General features: G+C 37.1%; 1 protein-coding gene across 1 annotated transcript in view; it reads right to left on the bottom strand.

The window, feature by feature from the left end:
• NSMAF (neutral sphingomyelinase (N-SMase) activation associated factor) overlaps nucleotides 1–21,107 on the bottom strand; it is a 33,725-nt gene that overhangs the window by 11,614 nt on the left and 1,004 nt on the right. Inside the window, exons 3-21 of the mRNA XM_009697336.1 lie at nucleotides 18,395–18,484; nucleotides 18,220–18,298; nucleotides 18,060–18,127; nucleotides 17,938–17,974; nucleotides 15,047–15,097; nucleotides 12,557–12,628; nucleotides 12,133–12,180; nucleotides 11,979–12,031; nucleotides 11,332–11,461; nucleotides 10,326–10,397; nucleotides 9,365–9,473; nucleotides 6,802–6,978; nucleotides 5,769–5,848; nucleotides 4,284–4,374; nucleotides 4,127–4,190; nucleotides 3,957–4,008; nucleotides 2,824–2,944; nucleotides 2,379–2,510; nucleotides 587–629 (exon numbers count right to left, since the gene is read on the bottom strand). Coding sequence (XP_009695638.1) covers nucleotides 587–629; nucleotides 2,379–2,510; nucleotides 2,824–2,944; nucleotides 3,957–4,008; nucleotides 4,127–4,190; nucleotides 4,284–4,374; nucleotides 5,769–5,848; nucleotides 6,802–6,978; nucleotides 9,365–9,473; nucleotides 10,326–10,397; nucleotides 11,332–11,461; nucleotides 11,979–12,031; nucleotides 12,133–12,180; nucleotides 12,557–12,628; nucleotides 15,047–15,097; nucleotides 17,938–17,974; nucleotides 18,060–18,127; nucleotides 18,220–18,298; nucleotides 18,395–18,484 — 1,569 coding nt within the window. The remainder of the gene's footprint in view (nucleotides 1–586; nucleotides 630–2,378; nucleotides 2,511–2,823; nucleotides 2,945–3,956; nucleotides 4,009–4,126; nucleotides 4,191–4,283; nucleotides 4,375–5,768; nucleotides 5,849–6,801; nucleotides 6,979–9,364; nucleotides 9,474–10,325; nucleotides 10,398–11,331; nucleotides 11,462–11,978; nucleotides 12,032–12,132; nucleotides 12,181–12,556; nucleotides 12,629–15,046; nucleotides 15,098–17,937; nucleotides 17,975–18,059; nucleotides 18,128–18,219; nucleotides 18,299–18,394; nucleotides 18,485–21,107) is intronic.

The following is a 21,107-nucleotide window of genomic DNA, read 5'->3' as shown; positions in this document are numbered from 1 at the left end:
CCCCAACCACCCAAAGGGATATTCCATACCATAGAACGGCATGGCCAGTATGGAAACTGGGGGAGTTGGCTGGGAGGGGCCGATCGCTGCTCAGGGATGGGATGGGCATCGGTCAGCCGGGGGTGAGCAATTGCACTGTGCATCGCTTGTCTGTCTGGGGTTTTATTCCTCTCTCTCTCTTTGTTATCTCCCTTTTCATTGTTATTATTGTTGTTACTATTATATTTGATTTTGTTTCAATTATTAAACTGTTCTTGTCTCAACTCACCGGTTTTACCTTTTTCCAATTCTCCTCTCCATCGCACAAAGTGGGGGGGTTGGGGGAGTGTGAGCAAGTGGCTGTGTGGTACTTAGCTGCTGGCGGGGGTTAAACCACGACAACCAGACTGAAGAAATGTTCAGGTAACAATCTTTCAATGCATGATAAAACTGAGAACCTGATGCTGGTTCTCTGTATATTTGGGAGTATAAAATGGAAGAGCTACACCATTCATGTACAGAGCACTTTTACAGCCAGCAGAAAACCTGGATGGATACTGAGAAATTTGGCTAAATGCTTTAACAAAATCATTCGGATTCTTGTTACCTGTTTAAATCCACTCCTCCTTCATAAGTCAATGGGTGAAACACTGAGGGGGAGGGAAAAAAGTTTATTTGTACAACGTAGATATACAAGGCTCATCTTCTCTGTCTTGCACAGATTAGTTGCTTAAATATAACCAAACTGAGTAAAAAATACAACTTTTTTTTTTTATAGTAGCTATTTCAGCAGGCTATAGAGTTTCAGATCTTGTGTTTTAATTCTGGGTTTCTTACCTGAAAAAAGGTTTAGGATTTCCAAGAGACTCAGAGAAAGTTTCAGAAGAAATCAGTCTTTTCATAAAGGAAGGATGACTTATTTAAGCTTCATTAAATACCTCCCCCAACCCCCAATAAAGAAAGAAAGAAAAAAAAGCATAGTTGCATAACTGGATCTCTGGTTATTTTCTAGACAGGTAAAAAAATGTAGTAAAGAATGATCATAAAGGCCTGCCTATTCGCTGTTCATTCGCTATGAAGACAGCAGTTACACAGCGAATTACTTTGGGGTCTCTGCACAAGAATACTTATCTTTTGACATAAGTTCATTCATACACAGATCCCTCTTGTCTCTCTTATCTACTCAAGTGTCTGGAATTCATTGCAGTAATAAAAATCCCCATTGCAGCAGCAGCAGCAGCACATTGTGCATAAAAAGTGCTTGCATTTGAGAGGTAAAAATACAGGTGCCATAATTTAAATGCTGATTTACCATATTCAAAGCCTCTGGCACATTGTAATTGACGCTTATGGTCACAGTATGATTGGATGCCAGACCCTGCAAACCTAAAATATAGCCAATCATGATTTAGGGACACGTGGGGAGGTGTATTAAAAAAAACCCCACCACCACCACCCCAGGAGAAAACAAACAAACAAAACCCCACCACAAAACAAATAACATTATCTTACCCTGGAAGTAGAAAGCACTGACTACCAAGATGAAGGGTTGCTTATTCCTTCCCTCCCTACTGTTGTAGGAAGGTTTTCTTTTTAAACTTACTCTATCTTGTTAAACGCAAACTATCTCAACATTATCTGTTACTCTTAATCCTTCAAAAGGACCAGGACTTCTGGAATAAACCACCTAAAAATCTGATCTGCTAATCTTCCTTTAACAAGAGGACATTTCCTTATTGGGTAGCAACACACATAGCTAAATAGCAGGCTGCTGAATATTGGTATTACTATTAGGTCTAGATAAATTAAACACATCAACATAGCAATCACATAATAACATCCCCTTTTGTAAGCATTTACAATGGCTACATACATGCTCAGAATAAGATTGCAAACAGTGAAACTTTCCACATGTACAGTAAAAAGAATATATACTACTGCAGTAGTATATACGTGCATAAGGACAAACCTAGCCACCTGCAGGGCGGAGAGGGAAAAATTGCATTGAAATTCTCACACTGCAGTTACAGTGTAGGAAAGTTAAATACCTGTGTGGGTGGAGACCCTACAGACTCCCATTTTTAATTGGGAAATACAAATTCCATATTACATTGCCACACCATGCTGTGTAAGCAAATGACAGCCATGCTGTAGAATCTTCTTGCCTAACATCTTAAGCAGATCTTCAAAGATGCAAATCACCATGAAGGCCATAGATTTTACCAGATAAGAACTATTTCCAGTAACCAAGAACCACATTTCCTCTAAGGATCAAGCACTCGAAGCATAGTTACGAACACTCAAAACAAATCAGGCATTACAGATACGCTGTTATTTACCATTCCTGCCTAATTAAACATGTCTTTTTTTTTTGCTATTTCTATAAAGTGTATGTTTACCATTGTGAGCTGCAACTGCTTCACTTCCTCTCTGCTTGCAGCCAAATATTATGTCAATCCATTCATGGAGATGTTCTGATACATACTGACTTTCTAAAGCCTCTCGGCTCTTCTGAAGAAAGTCATCAGGACCTGGCAAGAGAAAGGTTAATTAAAGGAGAAAATATCCCATTCAGTATTGGTATTCATCTCTGTTCCTCCTCCTTCTTAAATAAGCAACCAAATAAACTAAAAAAAAAAACAAAAACAAAAACAACCCCAACCACAATACCCTACACCAAACCCCAAATTTGCTATAAAAATTAAATGCAACTATTACGTCAGTGTATTAAACCAAAAATTCCTTTATAAGATAGAATGGGCATTTTTGAGTGAAGAACCACCATCCCAAGAATCTGGATAGTCTTGAATTAATTCATAATACAAGAATTTTGACTATTATTACCTGATGCCCAAGGGGGAAGCTCTACATCTTCAACCATCTTTCCACCCTGCCTTTTTCCCAAGTCCAACTTCAAACTGTTTACTAGAAAACTAGAATCATTTTCATAAAATTCTGGAATCAACTGGAAGAAAAAAATAAAAATGGAAGTTTTGAGATTAGCTTAGCTTTGATCACTTCAGTAGAATACTGTCAGTAAAAATTTAAAGCTACCAAAGTTCATATGTCAAGCCCTGAAGTGGGGTAGTAATTTTTCCAGACTTTCTTCTCTGTTATTAAAGAAGCATTGGAAACTTCCTCCCATTATCCTTCCAACTACTTTTAGGCTTCTTGACTACCTACAAGGCAATTCTGAGCTATTCAGAGGGGCACAAATATTTTTAACATATAATGTGTGACATGAATCCGTAATATCTAAGAATCTCTTCAGAACTCTCATTGCACAGCTACCTTCTCATTTTTAAGACATCAAGTAACAGTCAAGACAAAAACCTAGACTAAAACTCAACCTCTGAAACTTTTGTCATCATTTAAGTCAATTATTTAAAGACCATCATAGCTAACCATTAACTATAGACTTTTTTTTTTAAAGAAGTATCACTATATTAAACTCCTTTATCAAAGAAACATTATTTAACAGCACCCTCTATCTGACAGTTAATCATTCTCAACACATTCTACAAGTTATAGTTTCTATAAGGCTAAAAAAACTAAGACAAAACTTCTGTAGTTTAACCTCTCCAGATGTACTGTTGTAATACAGCCAAATCCTTACAAGATTCCAGCAGACAATACATAAAATTGCATCTTTTCAGCCTCAATCCACTCTGGTAATTCCCACTTATTCCAATAACATTCACAATGACACTTCTGTTAAAGTAAAAGCCAGAAAGCAGACACAGACAAGCAATCATGGAATTACAGAGAAGGAAGAAGTTAGAAACGTTAAAGGATTCATAAAATGCAGTCAACAGTCTTAAAAATCCCCCACACAACTAAAACCCACAAACAACAAAACAAAAAACCAAACACACCCCACCTCCACATCAAAACTGTCAGATCAATAGGAGACATCTAAGAACAGAAAGCTTAGCGGAGATACCAAGAAGGACTTGAACCATTTTCCAGCCATTTACCTCTTTGAAATCTGTTGCACCATCCAAACAGTTTTTCCAGGTTTCTGCAAGACTAGATAACACACATCAATCACATATGTGTTAAAAAAATATTTTTTTAAGGCTTCATGCTCCCTCCATGCATATTTGAAAACAAAATTAACCTAGTTATAGATAAAGTGTAAACAAACCTGTTGAAGGTTCTGTCAGCGTGATCAAACTTTCCATTCTGCAGACAGAGCATGTATTCTGGAGCTAAGGAGAAAGAAAAAAATCATCGGCTGGCTCCAAACCTCGTCTGCTTTGGAGGTAACTGTCTGCTCAGACAGCATGTAAAAGCTATCTTACCAACTCTAACGAGATAAAACAAAACATAACCCGGAGATGAATAATGGCTCCCATACATGAACTTAGGCTCTGGCATTTCCTGATAACGTGTCTGCAACACAGGAGGAAGAAAGAGAGGTCTGTTTAAAATCAGTACTCCAGCTTTCCTTCAATTTGAACACATATACGCTTTTTTTTTTTTTAAAAGACAGATTAGGACCACTCTCAATTTTTTTTTCTAACGATAAAACAAACCCTAATAACAATGCAGTTCTAATCAGATCAGTAAAACAATAAGGAAAAAAAGTTGTTATAACTTATCACCTAGAATTATCAGGTTTTCAGCTTTTTTCCCCTCACTTTCACACGTAACTGCAGTGACTTAACTTCAAAGGAGTGCAAACAAATACTTCCTTTTTATCTTTCACACGAAGTTTAATAAGAGTATGGAAGAACATACTGACTTAATACAACCTGGAATATTCCCTCCTGTCTGAAGCTCCTATGCATTATCCCTAAAACCTATCATAATCTAAATAAAATGACTTTTACTGCAGTAAGCATAAGGCAGCTAACAGTTTGAGGAAGCAGTCAGATCTTGGAAAGGAAACTTTATTTACTGTTATTGAAAACATAATTTTGATGGTATTCTTACCTTCCACAACTTTAGGATGCTTTATGATTTTGAAATATTTAATCTTTTTTGTCAATATAATGCAGTTAGTCTGGCAATACTTTTTCCTAATGCTTCATTAAGAACTAATAAAGGTTCCAAAACATTAAATATAGTTATGTTCTGTAAATAATTTTGGAATAATTAACTTACCATAGGAGACAATGATTTTATACAAAGAATTAAAAGCCAAGAAACTGAGGACCTTCTAAGCCTGTGACTATGTGTTTGACTGCTTATGAAGAGAAAGCCTGCCTACTTTGAGAAATGGAAGAAGTTTGTGCACCATTATCTGCATGTGGAAATTTCAAGTTGGTGCTCTGGTCTCCATGGATCCAGATTTCCTCCGTTTGAAGTACTCTCCCTCAAATTCAGCATTTTTCTTAAATGGAAGTACTTGAGATTTCTACTATTTGGTCTTGTTTAAGTCATACACATATTCTACATTACACATTTAAATCCATTGGTCTTGAAGCTTTATATTTCCATATATGTTTATAGTATCTCAGTCCCTGCCATACAAATGCAGTTACAATAATTAAACGGATTTGAGGATTTTATTTTAAAAGTGAGGTAAAACATTTAAAAGCATATATGTATGAAATGGTAGTAAGAAAGAGGAAACAGATTCAAACAATTTTACAAAATCAGTACCGATGAAATCAAGCTGAAAATAAATAGGGTATGTTTATAGGTAAGTTTGCTTCTGATAAGGTTTATAGTTAGTTTTAGATATCTACATAATTCCCAAAGCTTGCTTGACAAAGCTTCTTTTATTACCAATATGAACAAGGCTCAAAATGTGCAGCACATAAAAGCCAAGATATACATACCAATAGTCTATCCAGCCTTTCCTTATTCAGGGCACCAATTGGTTTACTAAGGTCACGGAATGTTTCAGGCTTTGTCAGATCTAAAACAACACAGTTAGATTGCACGCATTCTACTAGGCAGGAATGTCCTCTAATCAATATTTAAAAACAAAAGAAAAAAAAACACAAACAGAACCCAAACAGCAACAAAACGAACAAGAAACAACACAGAACCCCTCCAGTAATTTTCTCTGCTCCCTAACTGCGTAAGAATAAAGTCTTAATGTAAAAGGCTATTCATCTTCTTCCTTCCAAGCAGACATAATCTCATACCTCTTACTTAATAAATAGTAGTTCACGTACATGCTGCTGCAACTAGCATCGCCTAGTCAATACAGGTCCTGCTACCTGAGGCACAAAAGCACCTGGTATCATCTTCTTCCTACTCATTAACTATTCTGTCAGGCTACAGCTAAGTCCCACCAAACAATCAGATTGAAATGTTTGAGTGGGTGCTGATGAATACCAGGAGATTTCCCTACTCTGCTCCTTGTAGAGGGACACAATCCTCAAAGGACAAACTTCCACACAAACTGCACTAAGACCCTTAATCAAGGAGCCTATTTAGGCAAAAGCCTCGTCAGCCTCTTCCTTTCAGCTTGCAATGTTAAGAATTGTAAAGAACACCTCAATTCTATATATTTCAATGCATCCAACTTGTTCCATAAAAAGCCATTTTACTGGTCCTTTTGCAGTTATTAGAATCACAGAAAGTCTTTGAATGCTCATTACTGCTGATTTTCAAAGTGACCAAGGATAATTGATACATACTCTGTACATGAAGCGTGAAATAGTTAATAGAATAAAGTGAGGTATTTTGTCCACTAAACTCCAGAAGAGGGGCAAGTACACAAGAAAACATCCAAGATGACTAATGGCAGGTTCATTTTGATGTAACATGAACTTTATGCAACGTGAACATCCTTCCCCTCTCCCCCCCGAGACATTTCAGGTTGGACATGATGCACTAACGTGCCTTTTTGTATATACATACCTAATACTGAACTAGAGTAGTCTGCTACGATCCAGGGAAATACAGGATACTGGGAGAGATCGTTGCAGCTTCTGTCAGCCAGATTGTTGAGATGAAGAAGATACTGGTAATTTGATATATGTCCTCGCTGCCATTGCAACATATAACTTTCAGCTGTATGCTCGGTAACATGATTTTCTAAAATAAAAGAAAACATTAAGAGTTTTGAGGTTTGGAGTTTCACCCCCCAATTATACTGTGGTTAACATTATGCAAGGTACTACAAAATAATTAAGGGCACAGTTTAAAAGAACAAGTCAGAATTAAGTGGTAACTTGATGTTTCAATAGCTACCATACTTTCTACATTTTTTTTTAAGATCTGTTCAAACAGACATAAATTGCATCTAAAAAAATCATGCAGAAGGAATGCTGAAACCAAACAAAAACAAAGAATGGATGGGAAAGAATTCCAACATTTACAGAAGTATAGAAAAATATTTGCAGACCATGAACAGCTCTCTTGGCAATTAGGGAACCTTTAAGACTTCAAATTTCTAGAAGTAGCTCTCCTAGAGTCAAGGAAAAAATTAAATCTATTTTCCTACTGGAAAACTAAGGATGCCCACTAACAATGACTTGTGGAAAGAAGTCAGATATGTGCATAAATAGGATTCAGTTTCCGAACCACTGAAACTGCTTGAAGCATCAGGCAGGGGCTCAAGAAATTCAAACTGCACTATTCTCTACTCAATAGCTATAATACAAAGGTATGCTGCTGGACAACAAAATGACTTGGGAATATTTAATTTCATTTTAAGGTGAAGGGACAGAATGAAATCAAGAGTTTTCTTCGTTATCTTAGCTTGTCCTGTGTGTGGCAGATTTATCAAGAGAAATGGGGCAGGCAGGGGTAGTTTTGCAAGGTTTTTTTTTTGTTGTTTTTTGTTTTGGTTTTTTAAAAATTGTTCCTTCCACTGATTCTGTTTACAGCACTTTGGCAAGTGCCTGAAATAGCAGAACTGAAGGACTGCAACCATGGCACGACGGCAAGAAACCATCCAGTCATCAAGTAATCACAGTGAAACCACATCCTTGCCGTACAAAACATTACTCAGTACACTTCTGCATGCTTGTTCTACTGCATCTGTGTTACAGGCTGCACTTCCTCCAACTTAAAAGTCTTTAAATACCTTCTACCACCATTTGCTGCTGAAGGCTCCAACACAAATCTAAAGAACTAGAATTTCTATGGAACATCAAATTATTAAAATATCATCACTACAATTATTAACTAGAAGGAAAGGAATTCAGATTAGGATACGGCAGGCCTCTATTTTAGCTCAGCGTAGGCTGGAAAAAAACATATTCCAAGCCTCCCTTCACCTTGCTACTTCAAATTCTACAAGTAAAAAGGGTTAGCACTTTCAAAGAGAGGATCTTCTGCTGTCAGAGACAGCTACTGAGGTGCTACAAACACCTTTAGAGAAAGGGCTCAGCCTTTTTTTTGTTTCTAAGCTCCAACATCATCTTCATCTGCACCTTGAAATTTCATTTTTGAAAGTTATCCAGAAAACAAAGTCTGAAGCAGGGTAACAGCATCCAGTTATTTCAGTAACAGAGAAAATCAGGCCAGAATCTATTTCCTTCTCAAACGGAAAACCTAAAAGACTAAAATGATTCTCAGTGGAAGTGATGGTTCCTTTGTGGCCTTTCCACTTTGCCTTGTGAAGTGGGAAAGTGTCAACTGATACTTAGGCAAAGTGATTAAAACCAGAACTAGAGCTCTGGTACAATAACAAAATAGTACAAAATTTACATAAACACTTTCAACATTGGCAGTAAACATGAGCTTCAATGTTTCAGTTGTAGTAGTGTTACAGAAAAACTATTAGCTTTTTCTCCTGTTTTTCTGAGGACACGTGCTGGCCTTTTAGAAAGTTTCTGTTTATGATCTGCAAAAGGTATGTAGCACTTGCTAGGAATTAATGCATACAAGAATTAACAGAAATGAGAATGTAACTGTTTCAGACTGGTAGTTTTCATCAACCACTGCTAAGACTGAGGAAAGCTCAGGTATTTATATGTGCACTGGAAACCCCCCATTACAGGAACTTTCTCAATAGGATTTTTACTTGGACTTAACTGGGGGCCAGGAGGATCCACCAACAAGTCAGTCTATATCCTTTCAGCAAAACACAATTTAGCTGAGTGAATCTTATTTACCCCTTGCTTTGAAAATAAGGTGTTTTGTGGGGCGTGTTTGTTTGTTTCATTTGTTCGTTTGTTTTGTTGTTTTGGGTTTTTTTTGGGGGGGTGTTAAACAACAGTGCATATCAAGTTGCAAATCAAAAGAATTAGTTTCACCTTAATAATGATATCTCAGCTTTCGTACTCAACTCTTCAAACACAAAGAGAATATATGCAATTTCGCAACATTCATTCTGAACTTTGCTTACTCCTATCCAAAATTCTTAGGGATAATACATCCGTTTATTCTTCTCATTCTTCCCACAAATCAAAACCCAGATGAATTTCCCCTCACAAGGTACTATGGACTATATTAATAAATAAACACCACAAACCTATATATGTTGCAATAAGGAAATAGAGCTCATCTCGATCTTCATAGTTGTAGAATTTCAAGTAGATATCAGAACATAGATCATTTTCTGTGCAAAATACTTCAAGTCCCTTCAAAGTTAAAGGGGGGGGGGGGTAAGTAAACAAGAAGAGTTACTGACAAGCTGTAATATTTGTGTTTTAACAGAATATTCCAGTTCCCAATATCTAAAACTTCAGACTTTAAATTGGGTAGCAGTTTTGCCCACAAAGTCTAACATTCTGATCTTTCCTATTCCCAATCAGAAAAGCATTCAGTGCAACCCAACTGAGCAAGTAGCTTTATAGTTGTCCATATATTGGCTCTGTGTGGATTGATTAAGAACAAGTCATATACTTTTTTGTTCTAAGTGAATGGAGTCAGACAAAGAGTTAAATGTCTAGTTTAAATGTGTTTTGAGACAAAAATTTTGTTCGAGACTGAAATTTCAGTGCCAACACTGAAAGCATACAACTGAGGTTCCACCGCAGCACTCATCACCCCTCTGGCATGTACAGGACTCATCACTCCACATTAGTTTCAGTCTGAGCCAGCGATCAAGCTCCCTCCATGAATCAATCCAGAGAGAAAAATACACCATGAGAGAGCAATTCATTCTATCTCAAGATAGGTGTTTGAGATAAATGGAATGAATTGCTCCCTGGAGGTACTACCCTCTCCCTTCCCTTAAGCTGACTGCTTATGAAAGAGTTTTTTCATCCTTGACAGAGTTCACTCTTCCTGTTTTCATCTTTTTGACAACACAGGGAACTAAACCACTTAAAAACCAGAAAGGATCTTTGAGTGCTATTCACTACTTCATCCAGAGTTTTTAAAAACATGTAGCTTTTACATAATGACACACACAGTTTCAGCTGGTCATTTAAAAAAACAATATATATGGCAAGACTTTTTTTTAAGAAAAAAGAAAAATTTTAGCTTACCAGCGGCATTAGCCCATGTCTTCTTTTATAGATGCGACGCACGTTTTGCAGAGTTATTTGTACTACTGGTTTCTGTGGGGGGTGAGGGAGGGGGAAGAAAAGATGGAGATGTTCTAGAAGGTAAATGTTCTTCTACATTAACCTCTCCAGTCAATCTGAAGTTTCTCTTGACTAGAGATACTAGTGATATGAAAACAATACCCATCCATGTCATTTTAGCAGTGGAACAGTGGTGCTAAGCAGTTCTGTTAAAAAGAGGAAGCTTGTCTTTGCTGTTGGTTCTTGCCCGAGTAGCAAAGCAGTGTAAGAATAAATAAAGAGTAGTTTATTATCACCGCGTCTGTTGCCAGTTACAATAATCATGCAAGAAAGCAGCAGAACACAATAAACTAGGGTAAAAATAAGGAAGCCGTTGGGCTGCTGGGCCAACGGTTTGCCAAGGTTGCCACCTCGTGGAGGGAAATGAAATTGCAATTCCTTGTCTGGACACACTTCTAGCGTGTCAGTGGCCTGCTAAGACTACTGCTGCCATTTCTGTGACAAAGTTCCAAAGCAGCAATCTGTCTGCAACATGCATAGTCTTCCTCTAGAGAAAGAAATTATTAGTTTAATAGAAAACCCAGCTAAGATCTTCCAATATAAACTAAATGTATATAAGGCTCTCACTAAGTAGGAACAGCATCACAGATAAAGATTTAAAAATTTGTATTAAATGAAATGTTACAAAAAGTGATCTTTAAATATTAATAGAGAATGAGCAAAGGACATTTTGTGCTTTGTCAGTAGGTCAACTTTGAGCAAGTCAGCACAGAATAAAGCCTCAGAAGTAAAGATACGCTGAATGCAACAGAGCAGCACAGATCAAAGGAAAACTAAGGAGCTTCTGATTACAACTGAAAATAGTCTTCTTGGAGATTCTTTAAGAAGAATAATACGGAAAATGAAAGCGTCCGCTAGAGGGGCAGCGTGCTCACATCATATGCAAGACTATCTATGAGGCACTTACAGGATATCCATTAAGAGGCTGGAAGTACAAGTTAGCATCAGTAACACACACATGCCCTGGATTAGTCACCAGTGGTGTCACCATTTCTGCTTTACATTCCATATGCAGCGTTTCAGAAATGCTTTGAAATCTACAAGTGAAGAAAAGGAGTAAGTTTACCTCCAGTTCTTACTTAGGTAGAGCTACCCTTAAATTCTTACAAAGGTTTTAGGTTAGCTTATAACCTTGGGACATCAGAATGAGGACTTCACTGTGCCTATTTCAGGCACGAAGAAAGTTCTTTGTTGAGACGTCTACTTTAACAGGCACTCCAGAAAGGCAAGTTGCTACATTCTGCACCAGTCTCAGAGCAGTAAGCTAGTTGACTTCTCTATGCAGAGCTTTATTTGGCATATATTGATGCCCAATTTGCAACAAATTCACAGATAAATGGAATAGTTTGGAGAGATAAAAAAGTAACATGTTCAGCTTCACCACACAGAATTTCCCATTCTCCATTCCAGATGGTTCAGAATACAAAAAACATAACACTCTAAATTAGAGAGCTTATGCTGCCCCAAACAAGCACCTATTAAGTATTGATGCAGTAGACTAATCAACCAACAAGCCAAAAATAATTTCCCAGTAGAAAGTGATTAGAAAGATACCTGTTTTTATCAAATGAAGTTCTAGCCAAGCGCGATTGCAATATAGCAGTTATCTAATGTAGAGGGGGAAAAAAAAAGTTAATATGGTCTATGATTCAAATGCAATTAGAATTTTATTATTAAACAGTGATATCAGAAATAACCAGATACTTACCATGGCAGCTTGATCTCCCATCTTATCTAGACAGGAAGCCCTGTAAAGCTAAAGAGCAACGAGCTTTAAGTGAAATAGCACAGAGATCTCCCACACAGCTCAGAAGCCAATAGGAACTGGAGGGGCTTTAGCATTCTTGGTGACAGAGTACTAAAAGATCTATTATTATTTCTTTTCAAAGTAGGACATGTTTGTTCATTGCTACTGTCATGTTATTACTTTGTCTGTGTAGTACCTCCCTGCATAGTAAAAGTTAATATGGGTAGCTTATGACAGCTGTCAGAACTAGGTGTTCAACTGTGCTACATTTTAAAAATAGATACTCCAAGAATTTCACCTTGAGAATAAATATTTAAAGAAAGCTCCCCATTAAATATCAAAAAAGATGCTGTGAAGTGTGTAGTAATATCAAATAACCACATACCTGATGTAGAGTTTGCACAACATCTCCTAGTTTCCCAGCCACATCCAGTTGGAATAAGTGTTCTGCTCTACCCTAAAACCAAAATTACATTTACTACAAGTGAGTTTAAAAGAAAGCTCAGTGAAAAAAAAATTAAAACTAACATCAAAATAGTCTAAAACCTGGTCAAAGTATGCTACCAAAGGTTGCAGTATACCTGAAACATTCCAAAGGCAGATGTTAAGCCCGATTTTTTTTTTCTCTTAAAAAATATACCTTCCCTGTGGTAAGCTCTTTGTGCAGTATTTAGTCCGTTATTTAATACAATGCAACGTAATAGCTTTGAAGTGAACAAATTAATATAGTGTAAACATCCGTAAATGTAGAACTAGTGCCTGCTCTATTTTAATATCAGGTAAACACATGTAAATATAAAACTAGTAAAGTACATCTTACCTTTAAACAGCTACTGTATATCTTTTAGACTAAAGATAGCAGCCCATCAAATCTTTAAAGACTAAGCTATAAAAGTTATCGTTCTCCTCTACATAAATAGTTTTTAGGTGAAAAGATCCCAAACGCAATCACAACCTGTTCTGACTAGTCATTTATAAAAACCTCACTAACACATCCCCCAGCATACGTGGCATATTCAGTTTTTCCCTTACAAAGTTTTCCTAGCTTTCTTAAGTGTCATTTCATAGCACATATTTCTGGTTTTGACTTAAGTATATTAAAAGTATGTACATGGATCAACTGATACTAACTCTCACACATAACTCATATTCGGCAAAGGTGGTGGGATCCCTTGATGACCTCTGAATGTAGTATAAAACTGTATCAACATATTTATGTAGGGTTTTGTAACTTCTCAGGCTAGATTTAAAAAAAAAAAATAATTAAAAATAAAAATCAGTAAGACTGCATCAAGACACTGATCAGTGGATACAATTGAATTAATATAAAACTGAAAAAAAGAAGACATGGAAATCTAGATGATCTTCAGCGTAATGTATGTGATCTGAGCTGAACTGACAGCAATCCAAGAGGAAAGCATGCTTCAGGAAGCAAATGGAGCTGGAGTAAAAGGGAGACAAGAAATTCAGTAGCAATTTAGATAAAAGCCTTGTAACATTTCACCCAGGGCACCATTTTCCTTCAACAGGGAAAGAACTGCTCTCAGAAATCCTAGTGGATGGTCTACAAGGATTGCTTATAGCAAGGTAGCAACATAAAAGCTTTTGTGAGCAGTTCTCTGTAGCTCTCCAGTCATATACAAAGACAATAGCTCGGTATTTTGTAATTGATCTGAAACAATCAATGCAAGACATGGAAAATAAAATGTAGTACCAAATTCCAGCACTCAGCTACACATCTGGAACTGGCAACAATTCAAGATATTTAGCAGCAACTGGAAAAATTCTGAAATGATTGAAGACAAACTAGATTTCTTGGTTTAATATGCAGAAACATAGCTGTGCTTTGGTGAAGTAAATTGTAATGGTTTACTGTCAGGAATGTTTTAGGTACAAATGATCTTGACTTAGGAGAAAATAAAGTGAAAAGTGTTCCAAACGGCCCTTTTGATTATTTTCTTTTTCACTGTGTTGGCAATGTGATAAGATATTTGTATGATACTTAATAAATCTTGCATATGGAGGCAAAACAGAAAATAGAAGGACCAGAAGAGAAAACAAGTTCAACACAGGAAGAAATAACAGCATGAAGCAAACAAAAAAAATGAAAAAATCCTAGTTTAGAGACAGACCTAGTCACAAAACCAACGCAAAGCAGTTGTTGAGAGAACAGAGAACAGCTCTTGCCCCTTTGCTGTTCATTACAGTAATGCGAATTTATGGACTCCATCATTTTTGAAATTTCTTACTTGAACAAATATGTTGAAAAATATAAATCTGTTTCAATTCTTGGGCAAATATGGTGTTTAATGATTCTGCATTTTCATTTTGTGTTTGTGTCTTAACCCACCTTGCATTCCAGGTGAAAAACCCTTCTATGTCTTGAAGCCTCTAGGCTTAGGATCAGAGCAGACTCAGCCCATCAGCAAAAAACAACCACAAGTAAACTCTGATTTGTGCTGTGAGCAGCCTGATCTGCCATTCCTTTGAACTGTGAAGCACTCAGCTGAGAAATATCAATTAGCAATCTCTGATCTCAGGTGTGAGCAGAGCTGAGGGGAAGCCACTTAGCCAGGATGCAGTGTCCACTGAATACTAGCAGCCAGCTGACAGCTCTGGCTGTTGAGCCCACAGAGCTGCACATCAAGGTAAACAGCAAGTGTCAAGTCTGCAGGATGTCCTCCAAGAAAATATCACAAACCCATTATGGAAAAGTTCAGACACTTGCTTTATCAATATGCATGATTACTCTTTTTTTTTTTAAGATTTATTGTCATATTCCTCAAATGATAATTATCTTACTCTTTCAGAAATAAGAACATAAATTCTTGCAAAACATTAGTTTGGTAAGAATAGTGAAAAAATACATACTTACTCTTACTGTTTTATAGGGTGCAATAATGTTTCTTTCTTTAATAAGAAAAACCTGAAAGAGTAAGAGTTGTTACAGTTTCAGTCCTTAAAAAAATAAACTAAATCAGGACTACTGATAAAGACAAAGCTAAGAATACTGTTTAAGCAAAACACTGGGTTGCAAAATCCTGCTTTAGCTACCCCAGATAAACTGCAGAAAAACAGTGACCTTTTATAGCAGCTAACTGCAAGAGGGGCAAGTGTCCAATTTAGTTCAGAGGCTTACCACTTACGTAGTTTATTAATGGGGTTTTATTCTCATCATATGACCTCCAAGGAGTTGCAACATTAAAGCCAATATGCACAGCCATCAGTCTAATCCCATTCTCTCTTTTCTTCTGGTAGCTCATGCCCTTAGGGTTCTGTCCTGATGGGAATTACCCTACATAGGCAACTCACAACATAAACCACTGTGTAAACCTTCCCAAATGAAGCCCTTCTTCCACTGCCAAACATTTCGCTTCCAGTTCCAACCACTGTGAACACCATATCTCCTCTGCTATCCAACAGGATGTTTTTGAGCAGTTTTGTTTGTCTGATGCTATTCTCACATTTAATCTTCTCTCCCCAAAATCCACATGAAACTACTCTCCTTCTTCAGAACAATCTCACAACTCCTATAGAAAGGCTTGACTGCTAGCACATTGGTTTGTAGATACAATCTTACTATCTGCTGTCTGAAAGAAGACAAGCCAAAAATAAGTCATGGCTTTGCTCTGTTTGTAGGGAAGGCTTGCCAAATCTCAGGCCCGAGTGTAAGACTCAGGATTGGTTCTGAACTGCACAAAACACACTGGACTGCACTACCAACCGTCTTCTACTCCATGGCCCAAGAGCCTTGGATGATCAAAGGGCCATTTCCAGTGCCTCAGTTTGCTTCCCACAGTTCGCAGACCTGTGGTGCTACACTCCAAGGCATCGTGGCAGCAGCCTCAAACCAAGAGCAAATATTAAACCTCCAAGAACAGATGCTGCACCATTCTCTAGCCAGAAACCTTCTGGCTGGCACATACAGCCTTCCCACTTCCCACCGGCTGACAACAGAGCCGGCCTTCACCACACGACCACTCACAGCACCGTCCAGCTAGAAGAAAGAGAGTGGTATGCTTACAAGCTTACAAGCTCAGCACGCCTAAAGTGCTTCATTAAAAAATAATGGCAATTAGTGCCTTTCATCTGACATGAGCATGTACAGACCTGAATCAGGCCGTAGGAGAATACGAATCGAGTAAGAGACACCTGCTTTACACTCAGATTGCTCTTCTGCAGGATAATTAAACATTTTTCTACACCAAGCGCCCCAAATTCCATGAAAAAGTAGACAATACAAGTTTAAAAAAAAAAAAAAGTCAGCAGAGCAAAAAGTCTTTTAGCATACTGTATTCATTTCCTATTTTGGAGGATTTCCCCCCAATTTTATCTTGAGAAAAAAATACTGAAATAATCTCTAATTATTATTCCCATTTGCTGTATTTTATAGCTGTTAGTTTTTAAGTTGCCTGTTACATAAAGCAAAGCTTCTTATCCAGCTACGCATTAACAATTTTTTTTGAGCCTGAAAAGGCAAAGATGTTTTAAGATGTTCCAATTATTCACTACGTGCAGTTTCCTACAAGGTAGAAATTCTACTTAGAAAAAATATTTCTAATTAGATCATGATTTGTCATAAGGACATCTAGCAAGTACTTCACACTCAAAAGTCCCTATGCCTTTTATACAAAATACCAGCGTTTATCATGGCACCCAACTATTTCAGAACATTTCCCCAGAGACAGGAGGATGACTGGCAAGCTACACATGGAAGGGGCAGGGAGTGTGGGGTGCTAACCACACTTGCCATTTTAAAAGTTAATTCTCCTTTCCTATGAGATATTTTTTACAATCATTTGTTCTTCAGAACATATAGTAATGATGCATGGTGGAACAATCGCATGGAACAATTAGAAATACCTTTTTAAAAAACACTCAATACACAAAAAAACCCTGCCAACATAAGAAACCTTGACTACACAATACTCTTCACAGAAGCCGTTTCAAGATGAAATTAAATATTCTGATTATTTTAACACAATCCACAAATTTCTCCAGCCTAGATAATACTAAATGCTTGAGTTCATTTTTGACTGCAGCAGTACTTAACTGAGCAAGGCTGTCTATTTGAGGTATTGCTAAAGACAGACTTTACAAAGATGCTAGAATGTTTAAAAGGATATTTCCCACCTGATCTCTGTTCTTTCCCAAAATGAAAACATGAACATTTTTTGGAAACTTTCACAGCTTTGGAACACCTATCAGCTGCAATTTATCAAAGCTTGAAGTATATTCCCTTGGTTAACATTAGGTATGAACATATCCAAGTTAATCACAACTGATGATTGAAACTTGAACCCAGTATTTCAGGTCAGCTAATGAAAATTATTTGGTGGACACACAGCACAGTTCAATGTTTTCACAAAGCTGAACTGCAAGGATCAAGATGGCTTTGCCATTACCACTACACGCTGCAGAAAGTAGGAAAAAGCAATATAGCAAGACCAAACCAAAGATGATTAATAATCAGTTTAATTTCAGTCTATTCTCCTTCTTCATTCAATTCTAAAATCGCCCTAAGCTCCATTACAAAATGCACAGTGCAAAAAGTTCACTTTATCAAATGAATGACTTCATTAAGTCATTAACAGTTTGAAATTTTCAATATCAACATCTTCCCATTAATGCCAAGGTTTTGACATTAATTAGTTCTGTTTCCAGTTAACCCCCCAACCTTAAGACTCCAGCTTCGAGAAAGACACCATTAAAGAAAGTAACCTCACTCATTTATACATCAAAATACCTGTTATATGCAGGTCTTACCTGGTTACATACAACAGAAATCCCTCCAGATGTATCCCTAAAATGTAAATAAGATATTTGAAGAGATAGGCATTTCAGCTTTAAAAGGAGTTAAATACATACAGTAACTCAAATTCACATACCGTGTGAAAGGGTTATTTGCTTCATTATCTTCTGGGGCTTTTATACTAATGCAGTCTCTCAGCGGTATCTGCGGCAAGTTATAAAAATGCATGCTCCTTCTTAAAAGCTTTTTAAAGAGAATCTTAAGTTACCATGAAATTGTAAGTTTGCACTGCTTACCTTGATAATGGGTTGAATATTGTCATCAGGTTCAAAAATGATTGACTTTGAACATATTTTTAGAGAGCCTCTGAATTTTCTAAAAGGAACAATAAAAAAAAAAAGTTGTGTATGTGTTAGAGATACATGACACTGGAATGACTCCAGTAAATGAATGTATCTAAGAGTTTCATACCTTTCATCTCTGCTACCTTTATTTATAATATGATTAGCTGTGTGTTGTTCAAAGTAATATTCTTCCAGGTTAAGAAGCAGCAGTGAAAACCTACAAATAAATAAAAATTATTTATTCAAAAAGAAAACACCATAACGGTTAGTATTCTTAATAAAATATATTAAGTGTTTGGGAAGTCTTCACTGATTTCTGTGCCATGCCCCACAACCCAAGAATAAATTAATTTAAATTAACTTTTTAAAAGAACAAACCCATATGGAAAATTTGTGTACACATGACGAAGATTCTTCCAACGTATATAAGGTTAGATATTTGATTCTCTCTCTCTCTGTCTCAGGTGGGAACTATCCTAACACGTCCAGGCTTTCTGCCCAGTAAGCATTAGTCTAGCCCTGATCAGTGTATGCCAGTCAAAATATGCAATGACACAAAAGGAGGGAGAGGAACTAATCACTTGGAATGGCGGAGATTAGACCTTTCTGAAGCAAAGTCAAATTACATTGGTCTGAAGTGTTAAGTGAAAACACAGCCATGGTTTTTACAACACGGCTGAACCACTCGATGGATACCCTCTGAGGAAGCATTACCTTCCTCTCCAACCACATTTCTGCATTTCCTCTCTACCAGCGCCTGTTCAACCCCACAGGAACCCTGTTTATGGACTAATCTAATAGAAAACAAACCTCAACAACAACAATAATAAAAACATTGAAGTCTTCTAAAGTATTTAACTGCAGGATCATAGTAATGCCAGTGCGGGTACAAGGTAAATGCAAATAGGCTAGATTAGACATAACATGAAACTGCATTCTCTAACAGCTTAAACTGCTGCAAGCGATTAAAACTCCCCGACTTTACTAGCAGGGTGAAGACACGGTCACCTATGCATTTCAGCCGTGGGGAATGCCAGTGGGCATTGGCACAGGAGGAGGAGCAGAACCATACCATTTCAGTTGGAAGTACAACAGCTTGCTCGTGTGCAGCACCGGTCTGACCTGCAGAAGTACTTAGTATTCATTCACATCCAAGCTTTGAGCTTTTTGTACTGCGTTCGTGATGTGCTTCAAGAGAAATGCCCATGACAATGCTAATAAACGCCAAGTGTCCCCAGAGCAGTATTCAAATAGCAGTAAACATGTCAAGAGTTCACAAAATGAACTGAATGTACTGAACAGCCTGCTCGTTAAGCAAGCATATTTCACAGTAGAAAAAACAGCGTTATTGGAAAATACATCTTGTTCACATAAGATTTGTGTTGTGTCTGTTATATTAAACAGAACATAACAATAAAGGTTTACTGTAACTACAAGTAACAGTGGGTCTATATACTCAAAACTGTTTGTGTGTCCAAGATACTTCATCCTAATGCTCTGCTGCTTCTTCAAAACGGCATTAACTTTGCCTCTCCTTTCTTGAAAACAGATTTTTATGATGCCATTAAGAAACCACTGATGTTAAAACATTAGAAAACACATATGAGTTAGAACAGTATATGCCATACAAAACTCCTTAAGAAAATTCAACACAAGTCTCAAAAAGCCTCTTCAGCCTCCACCCTAGTCGCTGTTATTGTACGGTTCTTGAATATCTCTAGTTTCCAACAGGGTTTTAGAGGCTTTACCTTCACGTATCCTTTCGCAGAAGACAACTTCAGTTGCCTTCTGTTTCTCTGTTCTTCAAACTTACTGCCACCTATGAAAGTATGTCCTATCAACAGGTGTAAACTGAACTTCCAAGTTTCTCAGGCCTATGGTGCCTTTGAAGGAGTCAAATCATTCTTCTCATATTTATTTTGATCATTCACCTTCAGGAAGCTAAATAGAAGTTCTAGCTCTGCATTTTGAGGGGAAAAAAGCTTCGCTAGGAACAGTCCACAAGCTAAGGAGGAGAGGAATATGAAACCATAGCAGCTTCCACACAGTTACTATTAAATCCCATTTTTCAACACATCATCCAGTTGAAATCATCTGGGACAAACTTAAAATTTCTGAGATTTTGCAAACTCTGATCTAACAAGGCCTACCACATTTTGATTGAAAGCTTTTTAATAAAGCTATGTTAGGACATATAAAGAGCAATTCACCATCAGAATGTTTTTCTTTCTAGTATGTATAAATACACACATTCAGGTTATTATCCAAAATATTTAAATAACGTTCAGACCAAAGGTAATACCCAGATTTGTTTGAAAAAATTCTTCTACTACTCTCTTTCATCAGGGAACAGACACTACTGACATAGGGAACGATGTTCACGGTCCCACGATTTTTCTTCCAAGAAAACTGATAACTCCTCATCAATAGAACTCTTTTCTGAAATTCTTCATTCTTGGGCTCTTTCCTTTGTCTCCACCTATTCTTTTGACAAACTCTGCACATTTTTATACTCTGTCCAAATTCACCTGTTGGCAGCACTGGTAATTACCAGACTTTCCTTTTAAGTTTTTGGTAAATGCAGGAATCCTTCATATATTCAAGATAAGCCATGTTTTTACATCAAAATATTGGCTCTGTTATTCACAGTAACTACAACATGCTTACATAAGAGAAAATACATAAACCAAGAGAGTTCTCTCTCAAATTTTTCAGGATAGCCATCCCCTAGAAACTGTTACATATATCTCTACTCAACACTTTATGCATCAATTCACCTTCCCAAAATCAGAAGCTGTGGGCTATTGGGAAGGATTGGAGGTACACTTTCCTGGCATAAT

The sequence above is a fragment of the Cariama cristata genome, unplaced genomic scaffold (genome assembly GCF_000690535.1).
Source record: "Cariama cristata isolate BGI_N322 unplaced genomic scaffold, ASM69053v1 scaffold9383, whole genome shotgun sequence".
Lineage (NCBI taxonomy): Eukaryota > Metazoa > Chordata > Aves > Cariamiformes > Cariamidae > Cariama > Cariama cristata.
Note: the sequence above shows the minus strand (reverse complement) of the source record. Positions and strands in the feature narration are given on the sequence as shown.